Source organism: Taudactylus pleione, unplaced genomic scaffold (genome assembly GCF_031769625.1).
Source record: "Taudactylus pleione unplaced genomic scaffold, aTauple2 ptg000817l, whole genome shotgun sequence".
Classification (NCBI taxonomy): Eukaryota; Metazoa; Chordata; class Amphibia; order Anura; family Myobatrachidae; genus Taudactylus; species Taudactylus pleione.
Window position 1 is genome coordinate 591,229 of NW_028285219.1, and position 21,729 is coordinate 612,957.

Here is a 21,729-nt window from a genome sequence, read left to right on the forward strand (position 1 = left end):
ACTGTGCAGTTGGTAAGAAAACAAGTCAGATGTTAAAGGGATGGACATCGGAAGCCCACCATCAAATGATGGCTGGGCTTCCACCATCAAAACTTTCGTTGCAATGGGAAGTAACCATCGCATCAAAAGTATTAGAATAAAAAAAAATTAATTTGAATAGTTTTTATTTTATCTAAAAGGGTATTGTACACATACGCAATAGCCCTATTTCAGGGCTGGCAGAGGACGGCAATAGGGGCGGGACAGCACTGGTGGCTGGACGAGGTGGGATCGGGGGCGGGACAGCACTGGTGGCTGGACGAGGTGGGATCGGGGGCGGGACAAGATGCCCGATGTTGAGAGCTGCAGGCAGTGACAGTGCAGCTCTCAGCATTAAATAAAAGAAAAAAACATCACACCACCATTGAATAATTACCCTTCGAAGGCGGCAAACATCGGAATGCTGCCATTGAATGGTAAAAGCACTAACATCACAAGAAACACATTGATGGTCTGCAAACATCGACCATTGATGTCCATCCTAGGTCTTATCTCAGTAACCAAACTCTACAGAGTCATTTATTTCCAGCCACAACACTGATAAACAGCCTATTGTGTACTGTAGAAGAGCTCTATTTATAGGGTCACTGATTCTAATCCAGACACCTACAGTGCAAGCAAAGACAAAGCTTCCATTGAGCTTCGTCCCATTAGCCGGATGACTGGGCATACCCACTAAGAGGACTTGTGGCCATTTACTTTCTCATCAGAATCTCCTGGCTGTCTCTCTTGGGTCAGAGCTGCCAATTATCAAACACATATACACTCATCTAATCCCTTTCCCTCAATCTCAGGCATGACAGGTATGCAGCAAGGACTTGTGTGTCCAGACACTGCATTCCAAAAATGGCAACAATTCAGGAATTGCAAACTTTCATCTGTGCCTCCCAGCTGGCTGTGCTATTTTGTAAATGCACTGCTAACCACACCTCTCATGGAAATGGAGTCAAAATTAAACGTTGGACTTTGTAGATATCTACATTAAAGCTTTACAGCATGGGAAGATTGTGCAATTTATAAGAATGACTGGTCATTGAACAGTGAAAAATAAATGTATTATTTACGTTACAGCTATAGCAAAGTGGGATAGACAAGACAGACAGACACACACACACACACACACACACACACCACAGTGCTCACTCTACATGTACAGTACACGTATCTCCAGACACACACTGTAATCACAGTGCTCACTCTACATGTACAGTACACATATCTCCAGACACACACAGTAATCACAGTGCTCACTAGAAAAGGAACAGTACATGTATCTCCAAACACACACTGTAATCACAGTTCTCACTCTACATGTACAGCACACGCATCTCCAGACACACACAGTAATCACAGTGCTCACTCTACATGTACAGCACACGCATCTCCAGACACACACACAGTAATTACAGTTCTCACTCTACATGTACAGCACACCTATCTCCAGACACACACACAGTAATCACAATGCTCACTCTACAAGTACAGCACATGCATCTCCAGACTAACACACAGTAATCACAGTGCTCACTCTACATGTACAGTACACGTATCTCCAGACACACACTGTAATCACAGTGCTCACTCTACATGTACAGCACACCTATCTCCAGACACACACAGTAATCACAGTGCTCACTCTACATGTACAGTACACGTATCTCCAGACACACACTGTAATCACAGTGCTCACTCTACATGTACAGCACACCTATCTCCAGACACACACAGTAATCACAGTGCTCACTCTACATGTACAGCACACCTATCTCCAGACACACACAGTAATCACAGTGCTCACTCTACATGTACAGCACACCTATCTCCAGACACACACAGTAATCACAGTGCTCACTAGAAAAGGAACAGTACATGTATCTCCAAACACACACTGTAATCACAGTTCTCACTCTACATGTACAGCACTCGCATCTCCAGACACACACAGTAATCACAGTGCTCACTCTACATGTACAGCACACGCATCTCCAGACACACACAGTAATCACAGTGCTCACTCTACATGTACAGCACACGCATCTCCAGACACACACACAGTAATTACAGTTCTCACTCTACATGTACAGCACACCTATCTCCAGACACACACACAGTAATCACAATGCTCACTCTACAAGTACAGCACATGCATCTCCAGACACACACAGTAATCACAGTGCTCACTAGAAAAGGAACAGCACATGTATCTCCAAACACACACTGTAATTACAGTTCTCACTCTACATGTACAGCCCACGCATCTCCAGACACACACATTAATCAGAGTGCTCACTCTACACGTACAGTACACGCATCTCCAGACACACATAGTAATCACAGTGCTCACTCTACATGTACAGCACACGCATCTCCAGACACACACAGTAATCACAGTGCTCACTCTACATGTACAGCACACCTATCTCCAGACACACACAGTAATCACAGTGCTCACTCTACATGTACAGCACACCTATCTCCAGACACACACAGTAATCACAGTGCTCACTAGAAAAGGAACAGCACATGTATCTCCAAACACACACTGTAATTACAGTTCTCACTCTACATGTACAGCCCACGCATCTCCAGACACACACATTAATCAGAGTGCTCACTCTACACGTACAGTACACGCATCTCCAGACACACATAGTAATCACAGTGCTCACTCTACATGTACAGCACACGCATCTCCAGACACACATAGTAATCACAGTGCTCACTCTACATGTACAGCCCACGCATCTCCAGACACACATATTACTCAGAGTGCTCACTCTACACGTACAGTACACGCATCTCCAGACACACATAGTAATCACAGTGCTCACTCTACATGTACAGCACACGCATCTCCAGACACACACACAGTAATTACAATGCTCACTCTACATGTACAGCACACACACAGTAATTACAGTGCTCACTCTACATGTACAGCACACGCATCTCCAGACACACATAGTAATCACAGTGCTCACTCTACATGTACAGCACACGCATCTCCAGACACACACAGTAATCACAGTGCTCACTAGAAAAGGAACAGTACATGTATCTCCAAACACACACTGTAATCACAGTTCTCACTCTACATGTACAGCACACGCATCTCCAGACACACACAGTAATCACAGTGCTCACTCTACATGTACAGCACACGCATCTCCAGACACACACACAGTAATTACAGTTCTCACTCTACATGTACAGCACACCTATCTCCAGACACACACACAGTAATCACAATGCTCACTCTACAAGTACAGCACATGCATCTCCAGACTAACACACAGTAATCACAGTGCTCACTCTACATGTACAGTACACGTATCTCCAGACACACACTGTAATCACAGTGCTCACTCTACATGTACAGCACACCTATCTCCAGACACACACAGTAATCACAGTGCTCACTCTACATGTACAGTACACGTATCTCCAGACACACACTGTAATCACAGTGCTCACTCTACATGTACAGCACACCTATCTCCAGACACACACAGTAATCACAGTGCTCACTCTACATGTACAGCACACCTATCTCCAGACACACACAGTAATCACAGTGCTCACTCTACATGTACAGCACACCTATCTCCAGACACACACAGTAATCACAGTGCTCACTAGAAAAGGAACAGTACATGTATCTCCAAACACACACTGTAATCACAGTTCTCACTCTACATGTACAGCACTCGCATCTCCAGACACACACAGTAATCACAGTGCTCACTCTACATGTACAGCACACGCATCTCCAGACACACACAGTAATCACAGTGCTCACTCTACATGTACAGCACACGCATCTCCAGACACACACACAGTAATTACAGTTCTCACTCTACATGTACAGCACACCTATCTCCAGACACACACACAGTAATCACAATGCTCACTCTACAAGTACAGCACATGCATCTCCAGACACACACAGTAATCACAGTGCTCACTAGAAAAGGAACAGCACATGTATCTCCAAACACACACTGTAATTACAGTTCTCACTCTACATGTACAGCCCACGCATCTCCAGACACACACATTAATCAGAGTGCTCACTCTACACGTACAGTACACGCATCTCCAGACACACATAGTAATCACAGTGCTCACTCTACATGTACAGCACACGCATCTCCAGACACACACAGTAATCACAGTGCTCACTCTACATGTACAGCACACCTATCTCCAGACACACACAGTAATCACAGTGCTCACTCTACATGTACAGCACACCTATCTCCAGACACACACAGTAATCACAGTGCTCACTAGAAAAGGAACAGCACATGTATCTCCAAACACACACTGTAATTACAGTTCTCACTCTACATGTACAGCCCACGCATCTCCAGACACACACATTAATCAGAGTGCTCACTCTACACGTACAGTACACGCATCTCCAGACACACATAGTAATCACAGTGCTCACTCTACATGTACAGCACACGCATCTCCAGACACACATAGTAATCACAGTGCTCACTCTACATGTACAGCCCACGCATCTCCAGACACACATATTACTCAGAGTGCTCACTCTACACGTACAGTACACGCATCTCCAGACACACATAGTAATCACAGTGCTCACTCTACATGTACAGCACACGCATCTCCAGACACACACACAGTAATTACAATGCTCACTCTACATGTACAGCACACACACAGTAATTACAGTGCTCACTCTACATGTACAGCACACGCATCTCCAGACACACATAGTAATCACAGTGCTCACTCTACATGTACAGCACACGCATCTCCAGACACACACAGTAATCACAGTGCTCACTCTACATGTACAGCACACCTATCTCCAGACACACACAGTAATCACAGTGCTCACTCTACATGTACAGCACACCTATCTCCAGACACACACAGTAATCACAGTGCTCACTAGAAAAGGAACAGCACATGTATCTCCAAACACACACTGTAATTACAGTTCTCACTCTACATGTACAGCCCACGCATCTCCAGACACACACATTAATCAGAGTGCTCACTCTACATGTACAGCACACGCATCTCCAGACACACATAGTAATCACAGTGCTCACTCTACATGTACAGCACACGCATCTCCAGACACACATAGTAATCACAGTGCTCACTCTACATGTACAGCCCACGCATCTCCAGACACACATATTACTCAGAGTGCTCACTCTACACGTACAGTACACGCATCTCCAGACACACATAGTAATCACAGTGCTCACTCTACATGTACAGCACACGCATCTCCAGACACACACACAGTAATTACAATGCTCACTCTACATGTACAGCACACACACAGTAATTACAGTGCTCACTCTACATGTACAGCACACGCATCTCCAGACACACATAGTAATCACAGTGCTCACTCTACATGTACAGCACACGCATCTCCAGACACACACAGTAATCACAGTGCTCACTCTACATGTACAGCACACCTATCTCCAGACACACACAGTAATCACAGTGCTCACTCTACATGTACAGCACACCTATCTCCAGACACACACAGTAATCACAGTGCTCACTAGAAAAGGAACAGCACATGTATCTCCAAACACACACTGTAATTACAGTTCTCACTCTACATGTACAGCCCACGCATCTCCAGACACACACATTAATCAGAGTGCTCACTCTACACGTACAGTACACGCATCTCCAGACACACATAGTAATCACAGTGCTCACTCTACATGTACAGCACACGCATCTCCAGACACACATAGTAATCACAGTGCTCACTCTACATGTACAGCCCACGCATCTCCAGACACACATATTACTCAGAGTGCTCACTCTACACGTACAGTACACGCATCTCCAGACACACATAGTAATCACAGTGCTCACTCTACATGTACAGCACACGCATCTCCAGACACACACACAGTAATTACAATGCTCACTCTACATGTACAGCACACACACAGTAATTACAGTGCTCACTCTACATGTACAGCACACATATCTCCAGACACACACAGTAATCACATTAAAGCCCCGATTACTTAAACATATCTTTGTGCAACCCCCCTTTTATCACTAAAGGGTCACCAGGTTACTACCACCTTTGTTACTCCTAATGTACCCACCCTTAGCATTCCTTTAAGCGGTGTACATCCCCATTGTCAGTGCCTCCACCCAGATTAATTATTTTAAATGTCAAAAGGGCTTACATGGAAAAACCCAGTGATAGAATATATAGTGTCAGTATAAGTTTTCTTTGACTACCATGTATGCTGCGTATATATATATATGTACATACAAATATTCGACCACCTGTTATTTCTTTTTTTTCAGGTCTCTCAATTCTCCACTGGTGACGCTGTTCCAGTTCCTAAAAGGTAAGTACTATGCACTACTCTTGAATAGGTTAACACTTTGGCCCTCATTCAGAGCCGCTCGTTAGCGGCAGTACGCTCGTTCCGAGCGATGTTTGCACATCTGCGCATGCGTACGGTTTTTAGTACGCATGCGCGAACCAGTCAGTGCGGCCGAAAATCGTTGGTACGCAATATAGCGAGTGCCTGCTATTTTGAGTGACAGAATGAGGCGTATGTGGGTGGTAACAGGGGAAGGTGCTTGAAAATGGGGAGTGGAGATCCGAACGCAGGCGTGCTTAAAGGTCAAAACGGGCGTTTTATGGGTGTGCATATTTAAAACAGCAGCGTCATTGACCACGTCACTGGGTTATTTTATAGCCAGAACTGCTCGCAAATTTGTGGTAGCAAACACCAACCACAAGAATAGCGAGCAGTTCATACGCTGGTCGATGTACTCGATTAATCTAATAAATAGCGGACATGACGTAGGATGCGAGCGGCCAGGGGGCGTTTTTAACAAATAAACGAGCGTATGTTTTGCTCGCTCGTTCAGACTTAGAGGTGTGAACAGACTGCAATGTGCGTACGGATCATTTGAATAGCCACCCCTTGTTTTTAAACGAGCGACCACAAATAGCGAACGGCTCTGAATGAGGGCCTTTGTATTATGTAATTCATGAAGCGAAATAACGCATATCATGACATGTTGCATAACAAACACAATATACTTTGTTTCCATATGCAAATGGAATATTCAATTACAATATAATCACTTAATTCTGAATAATATGCCCAACACTTAGCCTTTGCCTATGAGTCTGTTAGCGTAGAGAATACTGAGTGCTTAAAGGTCCAGAACCCTAGAGCATAAGTCCTGTTGTACTTAACAAAGTAAAAGGAAGTTCATATATTTATTCCAGTTCAAGCCTGTATTCTCTAAGTGCTGGGGTGAATAATATTGTATATTGACACTGACAAGTATTATAACAACTTACATGTGAGTCTTAAAAAATGCCTCATCCTTACAGCTAGAACCAGTGCCTCATCCTTACAGCTAGAATATGCTGTTTTCAGATAGTTATAGTAAGACTATATATCCAATATCTATATCCTATACTGTAATCCTCAGGTATAAGTTAAATTGCAGTATTATGTATTTAATTGTATCCTTCCCTCTCTTCTTTCCCTTATGCTGAAAGCTATCTCCTTTGGATATAATAAAATGTCTCATATAGACACTATGAATTCCTCTTTTTTTCCTTTTCTGTTCTTCCCTGAATGTAATCTAAAGATTACTGTAATGTTCCTTGAATGGCATATACTTCTTATTACCACTGCCACTATTTAGAGCATCATCCACACAGCTGACATGCGCTGAAACTCTCTCTCCATATGAGTGTCAGTACCACAACCAAGTATGTACTCCTTGTGGACAGAGTATATGGCATATTACTGCTCTTCTGTCCTCAACAGCGGTCTCTATATATGGGCCATATGTAGCTGTGTAGGTGCCAAGTACTATTTACTCACAGTCACCTCAACGTTGCTGCTTGTATAAGCGCTGCTCCTGCTTTCTCCTTGTCACCGCTGCTACCTCAGCACTGATCCCCCTGTCAGTGCTGCTGCTGCCGTCCTTTACACTGACACGGCCCCGCCTCCTGGCTCTCTCTCTCTCCCACTGGCTGCCGTCCTTTAGACTGACACGGCCCCGCCTCCTGGCTCTCTCTCTCTCTCTCTCTCTCTCCCACTGGCTGCCGTCCTTTACACTGAGACGGCCCCGCCTCCTGGCTCTCTCTCTCTCCCACTGGCTGCCGTCCTTTACACTGACACGGCCCCGCCTCCTGGCTCTCTCTCTCTCCCACTGGCTGCCATCCTTTACACTGAGACGGCCCCGCCTCCTGCCTCTCTCTCTCTCCCACTGGCTGCCGTCCTTTACACTGACACGGCCCCACCTCCTGGCTCTCTCTCTCTCCCACTGGCTGCCGTCCTTTACACTGAGACGGCCCCGTCTCCTGGCTCTCTCTCTCTCCCACTGGCTGCCGTCCTTTACATTGAAACGGCCCCGCCTCCTGGCTCTCTCTCTCCCACTGGCTGCCAGCCGAGCTCTCATGAGCCAAAGGAGGAGGCTTGTAGCTGACATCCTCCCTGTAACTACGGAGGTGCTGCCCAGCACAGCGGGGACTCACCAGGCACTGTCACCCACACTGGCCACTCCCTGATCAGCGCGGGTCCCTCCGCTCCTCTCCGCCGCCGGGACCACCTCCCGCAATGCCGCCTCTCCTGCAAGACAGGGTGAGTACCCCTGTCTCACCTTCTTCCCCAGCTCCGGCTGGGCTCCATCTCCGGCTCTGCCCCCCTGCGCCCAGCAGCATATTGCTGCTCACTGGCTGCCCGGGTCACAGGAGGGCAGGCACTGGAGGGAGGGATCAGGAGACTGCCCCTCAGCTGCTGCTAACAGCTGTTATATATCCTCCCTCTCACCGGATCCTTTTTTCCTGACAGGAACCAATTCACTCCCATCTATATTACTCCGCCCCCTTCTGCAACTATCACCAATGTCTGTGAAATGTATATCTGCAGCATGAAGCACCAAAGTCCACTGACATCATAGATATCTAACATGCACAGGGTACATACATTTCCACATATTTACTTATATTTACATCACATCACATATATCCCTACAGTATATTTAACATTTACCTCATAAATGGCATTTTGCTGTAAATAGATGAATGAAAATATATACCTGTTTCAATTGTATATATGAATTATATTTATATGTAATATATCTCCGTAACCCTAACCACGGTTACATTTGCAAATATATTTAACAAAGATCTCTGGATTTTTAATAATTATCATGTAGTAGTCAAATCTTATTGCTGGTATTTTTATTTTGCAGTGTTCTGGGGAAACATTTTTGTTTTCATTTTTTCTAGTCTATAATATGCAAAATTCCAGACACACACAGTAATCACAATTCTCACACAATGTACATCATGCACATCTCCAGCCACAGATACAGTAATCACAATGCTCACTATCAGCTATTTAGTGATAGCTGATAGTGCTGATAGCTAATTAGCTGATAGTGCTAATAGCTAATTAGTGATACTATAGCAGGGATGGGGAACCTCAGACCCGGGGGCCGTATAAGGCCTCTGGAAGCAATTGGTCTGGCCCTCTGAGCTTTTTTCTGCTAACTTCACTTCTAGAATGGCACCCTGTAGCCAAAACCTATGCAGCAGGGCGGCCTGGAGGGTCTTTAGGACGCTTCAGATGGTCACACCACTGCCCTTACAGCTCCCCGAAGCATTCTCAGGGTGCTCCGGCCATTGCTGTAATCACTGGCGATTGTGGCCCCGCCCCTGTGTGACATCACATGGAGGGGGTGTGGCCTGCACCAAATAATGTTATATATATCAAAATGGCCCTCAGCAGAAAAAGGTTCCCCGCCCCTGTACTATAGCTACCTATTTTATAATGCACAGGGTAGAGTCCTAAATTGGGCCTATATGGGTGTGGTGTAATTGGTAATTGTATTATTTTGTGGGATAATTTTGGGTCTGACTTACATGTGAACTCCCATTATTTGGGAACATACTGAGTACTGGAACTACTGCATCCAGCACTATTTCTTTCCAGAAGTTTTTTTAAAAATAGATAGAATCCAGATAAATACATATTCTAACTGTACATTGTGACATGTCAAAGTGCATGTTTACTTGCTCTAATTTGCTTTACTCCCACCTCTGAATCAGGTTCTAAATGTACACATTTATACAGAAAGGATATAGAGAGCATTCTAGTAACATTTACAAATAGAGAGTATTCTAGTAACATTTACACAGAGGACAAGGCCTAATATACAATTATGAGAGCATTCTAGTAGCCGATATTCAGTATACTATACAGAGTATTCTAGGAAGTCACCAGTGACCGATTGCACCTAGGGGCTGCGGGACTGCAGCCCCCCCAGTAAAATCCACCCCCCGCAGGGACTGCCTAGTCTAGCAGAGTGGTAGTGACTTCTCATTGGAAGCACACCCTGCTGATCACAGCCAGACAGGCAGTCCCAAGGGGAGGTGTTTACTCTCCCTGGGGCTGCCAGCCCAGACTTTAATAGCAGAGAAAGTGCTTCCCATGGGAAGCCACTCCTCTGCTATTACGACAGCCCTATTTGGCTCATAGGGGCTGCAGCTGATGCAGCCCCTAAAAGCCAGCCTGTCTGTTAGCAGCTCAGCTCCGGGCTTAAGCCACGCCTCTTATTTAGCCTCCGCCCCTCCCAGCAGCCAGACTTAAGCCCCACCTCCCGATGACATCAGCTGTCAATCACCGGGTTGGCAAGGGAGGAGAGGGCTGCATAGACTGCAGCCTATGATGTGCAGAACCCCTGCAGCTGCCACTGGAAGTCACTATATAATACAGCATTTGATAAACATATAATAGAAATAACATTCTGATGACATCTATAAAGTACAGACAGCATTCTTGTGACAACTAGTCAAAACAAAATCGATACTAGAGCCCACTACCCAATCCAAATCCTGTTCTGAAGGTTACTACATACTTGCCTACTTTTGAAAAAGCCTTTCAGGGAGATTGTGAAAGTAACACCTATGAGCACGGCGGTAAAGTGGGCGTGTACTGCTACATCTGGGAGGCGTGTCATAACATTGATTTACATCCACATGTAAATGAGCCCCAAAGCAGTCAGTAAGATCTACTTGTTGATGAAAACACACTGATACTTCTCAGAAAATACATGTAACCATAGGGAACATTGGCCCTGATTCAGACCCACTCGCGAGCAGCTGTCCGCTCGCAAGTGGGTCGATGTTCTGCACTGAGCATGCGCACGACGGAGGGAGCTCCGTCGTGCGCATGCGCCAGACGCGAAGAGCGAAGGAAAGTCCTTCGCTCGTTGTGTCTGATCAAAGGGGGCGTGCTGTCGATGTTGATTGACAGCACGCCCCCTTTGGTGGGCGTGCCGGGGGCGTGCCTCCCTGACGGGGGCGTTCCCACGGGAACGCCTCCAGTCAGAAGCCGGCCCACTGATATCACTAGTGATGTCAGTAGGAGTGATTTTGGCTCTGATAGAGCCAAAATCACTCCGGGGCTTGCGGTTGAAAACCTCAACCGCAGGCTCCGGCTCGCAGTTTCGATGGTTGCGATGGTCACGACCATCGCGGCCATCAAACTGCACGCTCGTATAGGCTGTGGGTGGTGACCCACAGCTATACGAGCGTCCAGGAGGACGCTCCATTTTTATGGAGGGCGGCCCTCATTCAGAGCGTGCGCTCTGCTCAGAGCGTACGGCTCTGGATGAGGGCCATTGTGCCTTATAACCAATGCAGGGAAATTATACTAATGATCCCATTTGAATGTATATATCTCTGTTTTATCTTTTATATAACAGTGTCATAATGGGGGTAAGGTGAAATGAGGGAGATTGGTAGACTCTTCAGGGAGACAGGGAGATTGCTGCTATTTCAGGGAGTCTCCCTGACAATGAGCTAGAGTTGGCAAGTATGGGTTACTATAAAATGCAGACCCCAAATCTCTAGTTACTTTACAATACAGGCCCACTAAATCTCTGCTGGTGTTACATTGCAATACTGTGATACCTTTGGCTTTATAAAGCAGATAATCTCAAAATGGGATGGGTACGGGATCCCTGCGATCAGAATCCCTGTCGTACGGTATCCTAACCCTCCCCTTCTTCCTACTCTAACCCTCCCTCCCCGATGCCTGAACCTAGCCTCCCCCCTTAGTCCCTAAACTTAACCTCCCCCTCCCTGCACCCTAAACCCAACCCTCCCCCCTTAGTGCCTAACCCTAACCCTCTCCCCACCCCAGCGCCGGGATTCTGACAGGTGGCGGGATTCTGGCGCCGGCATCCTGACTGCCAGAATCACGGCGGTCAGGATATTGCCCGCATCCCCCTCAAAATAGCTGTTAGTCTTACTATACAGACCTGAGGTTTCTGGAAGCTTTATAAAGCAACCATTCGCCCCCATCCCATCTCTGAATAAGTCTCCAGATCTCCAGTAGTGACTCAAACAAGTTACTCAGCCTTCCTGCAATCCATTCCGGTCTCCTGTTGTGCTGGACAACAGGTTTGGCTGTTCTGAGATGTTATCATATACACTAGATAGCTTTCTGCACTCTGATTGGTGGATAATTTCAGTCATCCATCCTCCCCAAACCCCCGCTCTGATTGGTGAATGACCAGCATATTCATAATTCAGTGTGCCAGGAGCTGTCTACTGGGTAAGACAGAATGAGTAAGTTCTCTCTTAGGGGCATATTTATTACAATCTGCATTTTTAATGTGGTTTGTGTGATCATTTCGCAATGCAGTATTTTTTTTTTGCAAGTAATATTAAAGATTTTAATATACAAATCTTTTAGCACAAAAGTAAACCATAATATCCATTATCCATGACCATATGCATATAAAATCAACCAGAATAATACAATTTACATACCATATGGATCAAATATATCCACAACCCAATAACATAATCTTACATAATCCATAATTTAGCAAAGTGCTAAAATAAAATAATTATCTAATATAACAAAAACAAAATAATAAAATAAGATAAAAATAAGGTAAGATTAAAATAAATATAAAAAACAAGAAAAAGAATGAGAACAAGACAAGGGTGGAGTGGAGGGAAGAGAGAGAGTATCCACCGGGAACCTAAGGACCAAGAAACCGGTGTGAGATGATCAAGGGCATGTGGAAATCAGAGTTATGAGACTCACATCAAGGATTTATAGCGTGCAGATTCGTAAAACTCCAACCAGTAGAACCATACCTTCAGGTAATACTTGAACTGGTCAGTAGAGGACAGTATATTATCATCCATTGAACTATATATTTCGATCCTATGAAACTAATCAACTAAAGTCGGGGGGAGATGGACTTCCATCGCACAGGCAGCACTATTAAGATATTTCAAAAGGGATTTTTTTATATGCAGATAAGTTTCTGGAGCCAGAATTCGGGCCCATCTGGGACATCTGATTCCAATGCAACAGAGACCACCCCATCCCAGAAAGGCCTCAGAACCAGACATGACCACCAGATGTAAAGGGGATTACCCAAGTCTTTGCCACATTTCCAAAAATTCGCCGATACCCCATGGTACATTTTGGATAAAACTGATGGACAGCAGTACCAACGAGAGATTACTTTAAAATGGGTCTCAATAGTTAGTATGTTGGTAGAGCTACTCCAGGATTTAAAAAAAACAGATGCACACTGAGTATCGCTTATATTTATACCTAGCTCTCTCCCATTTTTTAGTAAAATTAGGTAATGAGGACAAACGGGTCACATGGGTGGGGGAAGATGATGACATAACCAATTGCTCAGAGGACAAAAGGTTACGGGTCCCTGAGGAGGAGACATTTTGTGAATGGAGAAAATGTTTAACCTTAAGGTATCGCCAGATCTCCTTGCTGGGTAACTGCCACCAACGCAATTAAGTATTTTTATGGGGGTGCAGTTATTAAACCTACAGCCAGCGTCCCGGCAGACTAAATCCCGGCGCCAGAATGCCACTACCCGGAGGGAAGACCGGCGGTGGAATACTGACAGTAGTGGACATGCTGGTGTCAGAATACCGACAGCCGGGATGCTGATCGTAAGTATAGCGGGGCTGGATAGGTCTTATCCGCAGGGGGAGGGTTAGGTTTAGGTGTCACGAGGGGGGTGGTTATGCTAGGGGGGGGTTAGGCACCAGGGAGGTGGGTTAGGATTAGGCACCAAGGGGGGAGGATTAGGTTTAGGCACTAACGGGGAGGGTTAGGGTGGCGGGGGAGGGGTTAGTATTGGGATGCAAGAACAGAGGGTTAGGGGGAGAAGGGGAGGATTACCATACTTACCGGACCCTTGTCGGGATCCTGAGCATCAGGATGCCACTGTCGGTATATTGATGGCAGACATCCCGACTGCCGGGATTTCATACCAATTCCATTTTTATGTACTGCATGAATTTACCATTGCTGAGGTGCCAGGACAGAGATGGCGAGAAACCCATTTCCCGTCAAAGAGTTAGAAGCAAAGTGACAGCCAGTATAATGCAGTTTGAGCTGATGGGGGAATCCCGCTCCAAAGAAAAATAATAGCAGCCCATGGGCTATTATGGAGTAACGCCATCTGAAGATGCCCTAAGTAAGCTACCAGGACCAAGCTCTAAAAAACTTCACATTCCGAAGCTTGGTAAATTTCACAATTTATCGACCCTATAGAAACCTATGGGGCCTGCTTTTGCTATTGAAAAAGAAGGGACCGCAGAAGATTCAAAAGATTGCCGTGGTTCAAAAAAGTTTGGGAACCACTGGCCTACACATTGCACCCAGCAACACTCACCTGCATCGTCTGCTTCACTTATCTTCAGGACTTTATCACTTTCTGTATCAAAGTCTTCTTCCTGCAGCAGAAATATAAACAGTATTTAAGTATTTATTATGCTTTATTCATACATCGACAGCATAGTGTGATGTACAGTACACTTAGTGAATCATAATACAAATGGCATGAAATAAAAGGTAAAGATGGTTCTGCCCAAATGAGCTTACAATCAAAGCAAAATATAAAACAACTGACATAAATGGAAGTGTGTGTCTCCATTTATGCCGGGTATACACTTGGCTGACAGACCAATTTAGTGTGTATGCAGGTCTACATACAGTGTTACCGACTGACTGATATGTCTGGTCTTAGGAAGCAGTAGTGATGTCATTGTTGGCCAGTGGCGTGCGGTGAGGTCATTGGCTGGGGAGGCACACATGGAGATGGATCTGAACGCTGGGAGACAGTCTCACCCCTTACTTACTGTAACTCTCCCATCACTACACTAAGCTTCAGTGTCCATTGATTCTCCTATCTGCATCACTATGTCTTTTCTTGCTGCAGCTGACTGAGTTCCGATCTCTAACACTGCAGTGCACTTCCTGGTCACATGACACATCCAAGATGTCCATCAGTGCTCAAGGCACGCCTCCTCCTACTCAGAGGCATGCCTCTATTAGCTCTTTCTGTGCAGCTTACTGCCCGTGGTGTGGCCCCGCCCCCAACTCTACAAGCAGAGTCTGACTATACAGAAGTGAGGCTGAGCTGTTGCTGCCTCATCTCTCGTTTCCCTGCAGTCCCAAGGAGCGCCACAAAGCTGGTGAGTTTTAACTATAAAAATGATTTCAATAAACAAAGAAAATGTTTATAAGTTATAAATATCTTCTTTGTATTATGCTAATCATTTTTATATCAAACTGCACCTCCCTGTTTTTGGCGGTTCCTGCGGCCGGCGTATGGGTTGGTAGGTCAGTCTTCGAAGACAGTGGCTGTGTTCTTGGACGCAGCTTCACTGGCTTCGGCAGCGTGACTTCACCGGACATCCTGAGTCACCTGAGGGTTACTCAGATGACCGATGTTCATGCAGCTGAACCGATGCTACATCTTCAGATGCAGCAGCGGACCACAGAAGCCGGCAGGGGGCGTTTTTTTACTTAAGACGCCACCTGTGGCTTTTGCATAATTTAACACAGCCACTGCGACTGCGTACAAAGCCATAGCAGCTGTGCTATTATGTCCACCTCTGAATCAGCCCCAATGTCTTTCCCTTAGATATCCATGCCAACATCACATCACATCACTGTTTGGTGTGAAATAATAGCAAGTCCAGGCTCTGCCAAATATGCCCCAATAATCGCTCTTCTTCAACCATAGTGTACAAACTATTTAAGCAAATGGGCCTAAGCATGATTACGATGTTATTTACTATTACTGTATTTACTATTTTCAAACCTGTGCAAATTACAATAGCTGTTGTATTTCTCATTTATGCAAAGTCTTTTACTTTAATAGTACCAGTGTGTAACTTGCATCCTGTGCCGTTTGTTTTCTACTATGCAGGTCACTACAGTATATAATCATCTACCTTTCCTATAAATTGCCCTTCATCCCTGCCCCACTGTAATATCATTACTCTTATTATTCCATTCATATTGTACAAATTGTTTCTTGCCTGGGTCATTGAATAGTGACCCTGCCCCAGTCATGTCACTTTGTTCTACTTGTATTGTTCTCTGCTTTTATCTGTTACTTTCTTCAGGCTCCAGTGGTCGCTCTTGATTATTTACATGTAGCAGTCATGCCACAAAACTGTTTTGATACTTTGAATAGGGAAAAATGTGCTGTCACGGTTCGTCAAAAACATTCAAAGACTGGGCACTGCACACTGACATACTGTAAAAGTCTGTGCCACATCACATAGGTCAGTGGTTCCCAAACTGTGCGCCGTGGCACCCAGGGGGACCTCGGGAAACTTGCAAGGGTGCCTCAGGTTGGTGGTCCAGCACCAAATCAAATGATTTAAGGTCAATTTCATTTAAATATGTGAACAAACAGAAGAGCAAACCTGTCCACCACATAACTGAACCTAAGTATAACAGATAAGCACAATTTACTTCACTTTACTACTTTACAACAAAAAATTCTGAATCTCTCAATAACAAACTTAAACTAGGGGTGCCGTGAAAACAATGATGATACTCTAGGGTGCCGTGATTCAAAAAAGTTTGGGAACCACTGACATAGGTTATTCAGAAGCAATGCTGTAAGCAAAGTGTGCCACCTGCATACAAATCACAATAAAACAGATCATAGTGAAAATTAAGTAGTTGCATTATTGAAGAGTTTTGCTTTTCTTACAGCACAGTACTTCTTCCATTACAGCTGCTAATCAGGTAGAGATTTCAAAATGGATGTAAGTGTATCATACTTACCAACTCCCCCTGATTGTCAGGGAGACTCCCTGAAATAGTAGCAATCAGGGGCGTAACTAGGTATATGAAGGCCCCATAGCACAGGTTTGTAAGGGCCCCTATGAACCACACAATGGTGAAAAATTTATATAACACATGTAACTTTGACAAGGAAGATGGGCACCCCTTGCACCTATGGTAGTTACGCCCATGACTCCCTGAAGAGCCCAGCAATCTCCCTAATTGCACCTTACCCCTATTAGCTGTTACATATTTATATATACATATATATATATATATATATATATATATATATACCATCGCCGGAATCTCGACACCCGGCATAATGCCAATGACGATATGCCGAAGGAGATCAGGATACTGGCATCGGCATCCCGAACGCAGGAATCCCGAACGGCCAGGGTACTTACCAGCCCAGTCGGGATCTTCACTGTTCGGGCTTCCGGCGTCTGTATTGAATAGCCGCCAGCATCTCATACCCATTCCATTCAAATGATATAATCAGTGCCATTTCCCTGCATAAGGCATCCCTGTGGCTACAGGCATTTTCTGTAAAGTATCAGTGTGTTTTCATCAACAAGTAGATCTTACTAATTGCTTTGGGGCTCATTTACATTTGGATGTAAGTCAGATTCATGGCGCGCCTCTCAGATGAAGCAGTACACGCCCACTTTACTGCCGCACTCATAGGTAGCGCTTTCACATTCTCCCTGAAATGCTTTTTCAAAAGTAAGCAAGTATTAAGTGTATATTAAGCACCCATTTGTCACATTGACATTTATGAATATACATATCTCATACATAGGAGCTGATTTGCAGCTTATGATTAAAATAACTTATAATTTGTCACTCCAGTGTGTCAGGCCATACATAATATTACATTTAATTAACTGTATGTACTGTCTTCTAGGTAATGTTCTTTATCTGGGCTACATCATCATCATCTTGGATTCATTATCCAAATCCTAAAATTTAATGTAGGAGTTATTAATTTGGGTGTTTCCCACACACCACCCAGTTCTTACTCACTGTACAACTAGCTAATTAATTCATATGCCGCCTTATGTTTGTCTTCCATTTATGTGAAGGGTGCTAAAAATGACTTAAGCACGTAAGATGACTTTTCAAAAGAGTGGTGCTCAATATAATATTTAAATAATTAAGATTTAATAGTGTCGGGGTTTGGAAATGGAATGAATTTCAATTATTGCAAAGTAAGTCTACATAGAGAATAATGTTTTGACACATGCTTTCTTCTAGTACAGTACTGTCCACATTTTTTGTGATAGAGGATCACATTTCTGGACTGAAAATAAATGGGTGAAGATACCATGAGGAACCAAACTGTATGAACAATAGGTAGCATGGAAAGTGCAGTGTGCAAGGCACAAATGTATATACTCAATGTGTGGTTTGGCAGTAAAAGACAACTAAGATTTAAAAAAAAAAAAAAACAACACATGGAATTTAAAAAAAGTAAATGTTGAGTCTACCCCGTAGCTGGAGCCCCAGCAAATCACTTCAGTAACCCAAATTTAGTGGGAGGACCAGTCACACAAACTGCAACTTGTGATTGGTCCTTCCTACTCACTCCCCTTGTAACTTTACATTTTTGGACAGAGCTGTAAAGGCACCCACACAAAGAGCAATATAGCGGCCGATCCGATGGATTGGAACGATATTGCAGCTATATTGTTCCGTGTGTGGGCATAATATCGGCCACGTGAGGTCGTCCGTTGCTCCTCCAGATCTTTCTGTCTGCACAAGAGATCTGGAGAATCGACGTTCGATCTCATGCTAGTCTGTGCGGTGGGGAGGGGGGCCGGCATATTTGGCTGTCGGGCAGCAGATCGCTCCGTGTGTGGGGACCGCCCTATATGTCGGCCGTCGGATCATGCATCGCATCGCTGGGTACACATCACACAGTGTATGGGGCCCTTAAAAACAGAGGTGTGTGAACCATGGCTGAACAGAGCAGCCCTCAAGGCTCAGGCTAGAGAGAGGAGCACCATAATACTATCCTTTACTAGGTTTTTAAAGCTGTAAATATGCTTAATATATTTATGAGCAGACCACTGTTAACATACAGTATGTGTACATGTAAAGGGGCCCATACATCTAGCTGCTATCACGGTAATTCCCCGTTCTGCTTATGGCGAGTTTGGGGAATCAGGGATATTTAACAAGTTAAACATTCTCGATTCCCCGATCCCTACCTGATAAATGGTAAGAATCGGCAAGTCTGGGATTTTAACATTTTGAATTTCCCTGATTCGTCAACAGATCACCGATCGTCGATGTCCGCAGATCATATCAGCAGAACGGGGAATTGGGGCCGTAGATGTATAGCCGCATTAGATGCTTTTTGTCTTGGTACATAGGTTTTTCTTTTAAATACGTTTGGAATATATAGTTTAAATGCCTGAAGGGTGGTATTTGTGGAACTGGGAGAATCTACATGTTCTTTTTGCTTCCAATTTTGTTGCACCACCTATGGCACTGTGCTGCGCAAGTCTTGCTTTTTGCAGGTGCATTCAATTTTACTATCAGTATGTAGAAAAACAAGAATATGTTGAATAACAAAAATATGTATAATAATTATATCGTAGGAAACTCAATGTAAGTAATAGTGTAGGGATTATTCGTAAAGGTTTGCCCTATAGTGGCAGCCATAGTGAGCCATTGTCTGACCTCACAGAAAGTAGTTAGTCTCTTGTCATTAGAATTAGCTTGCAGAGAAGATTTAAATGGTTTAATCTATTCCAGTCTGTAATCTGTTTATTTCCTCTGGCAGGTCCCAGCCATACTACATACTGTACAAAGCACGATAAGCCTGGGTTCCAATGCAAAGATCTTTTATGTGACAGGAACATTGAAAATGCACACTGCTATTCTGATAGGATTATTGTACCAAAGGAGCACACGTGAGAAGTATAATGACACCAGCACAGAGAATAGGAGAAGGGAGTCTGATCTCTAGGTAAACTAGTACTAGTCTAGAAGAGACAGGTTACTGATATCAGCAGATTTGTAGATGTAGATGACACAATGGGTCAATAACTATTTATTGCATATTGTAGCAAAAAAAGGGAAGACTCTGAACCATGGTGAGTCAAAAGCAAGTGAGGATCTTTGCCTTGTAAGGCCAGATTTCTGCTGCAGTGACTCATTTGGGAATGAGAGATGCATTAACCCCTCAAACGCAGCAACACACAAAGATCCAACTGAGACTACTATGTTAACCCTTTTCTACTGTAATGTCTCACTGGGTGTGAAATGTAGGTCACTACTGCTGTGATTTAATTGAAATAGACTGTACTAGTTTTTTGCACTGCACCAATGCAGAAGGAGGGGATATATTCACCAACACAACAAAATACATTCGCTGCATAAATAATAAAGTGAAATGCATAAGCTTTGTGGCTTCTTGCAGAAGGAAAATGGGTCTGACTGAAGCTATCTGAGTTTATTTATTCTAATTATGTACTAAATTTTATGGAAAACAATAAAGCAGCACTGCAAAAAACTTAGTGAACACATCAAAGATTAGGATCCAAAAATAGCAGCTGTTTAGGAGTTCCCAACTTACACAAGAATGATGGGAAACATCTGTTGTTGAAGTGCAATAAAAAAAACAACAACAAATAACATTCGTGGTAATAAACATAGCTACCTACAGGTATTGCCTGCAGTAACTACTATCTGGGAGGGGGGTGTTAGATCCAATTATTGTCTTCACAATTTTAGTTCCACCAAGCAGTGGATTCTTACATCCGCTTTCAATTTATGTTTCTAGATTTATTTTAATATTTGTGTTGTCTCCATAATGAAATATCTTGTTTAGTAAATAATATTGTCATAGTAGATTATTTCATAGAAAAAAGGAATTATCATTCAGTTCACACGCTTGTAAAAGTCACTTTATCCAGGTAATAAAAATAGGATTTATGGGCCTATGAATCAAAGCTTGATGAGAGATAAAATTGTGAGAGAAAAAGTATTAACCAATCAGCTCCTTTCATTTTTCAAACACAACCTATAAAATGTAAGTTAGAAGCTGATTGGTTGGTGATTTATATCTCACAATTTTATCTCTCATCAAGCTTTGATACATAGGGCCTTAAGTACTAGATAAACCTTATATGCATTAATGTGGATTTGTGGTATATACCCCTTCATGTTCCTCCTTTTGATGGGCCGAATAAAGAGACTTTTGCCTGAATGTACACCATACTTGCCGACATTCAGCACCCTCCTTCCGGGGGGGGCGTGGCTGGGTGATGATGAAGTATTGGGGGCAGGGCGGGGACGTGACTGTGAGATCGCATCATCATGGCCTCGTCCCCTCTTCACAATGCTGAAATTAACGACATTGTGAAGCAGGGGGCGGGGCCAGGATGACGCAATTCATTTCTATCGTTACTGCGGGAGGCCTGTCTACTTTTCTGGGGGTCTGGGAGCGGCACACGATATTCGGGAGGCTCCCGGCCAAATCGGGAGGGTAGGTAAGCCTGATGCAAACACT

General features: G+C 44.2%; 1 protein-coding gene across 3 annotated transcripts in view; it reads right to left on the reverse strand.

The window, feature by feature from the left end:
* MXRA7 (matrix remodeling associated 7) overlaps nucleotides 1-21,729 on the reverse strand; it is a 50,376-nt gene that overhangs the window by 24,954 nt on the left and 3,693 nt on the right. For all 3 annotated transcript variants that reach the window (XM_088458215.1, XM_088458216.1, XM_088458217.1), the window contains exon 2: nucleotides 14,791-14,851. In XM_088458215.1, coding sequence (XP_088314341.1) covers nucleotides 14,791-14,851 — 61 coding nt within the window. The remainder of the gene's footprint in view (nucleotides 1-14,790; nucleotides 14,852-21,729) is intronic.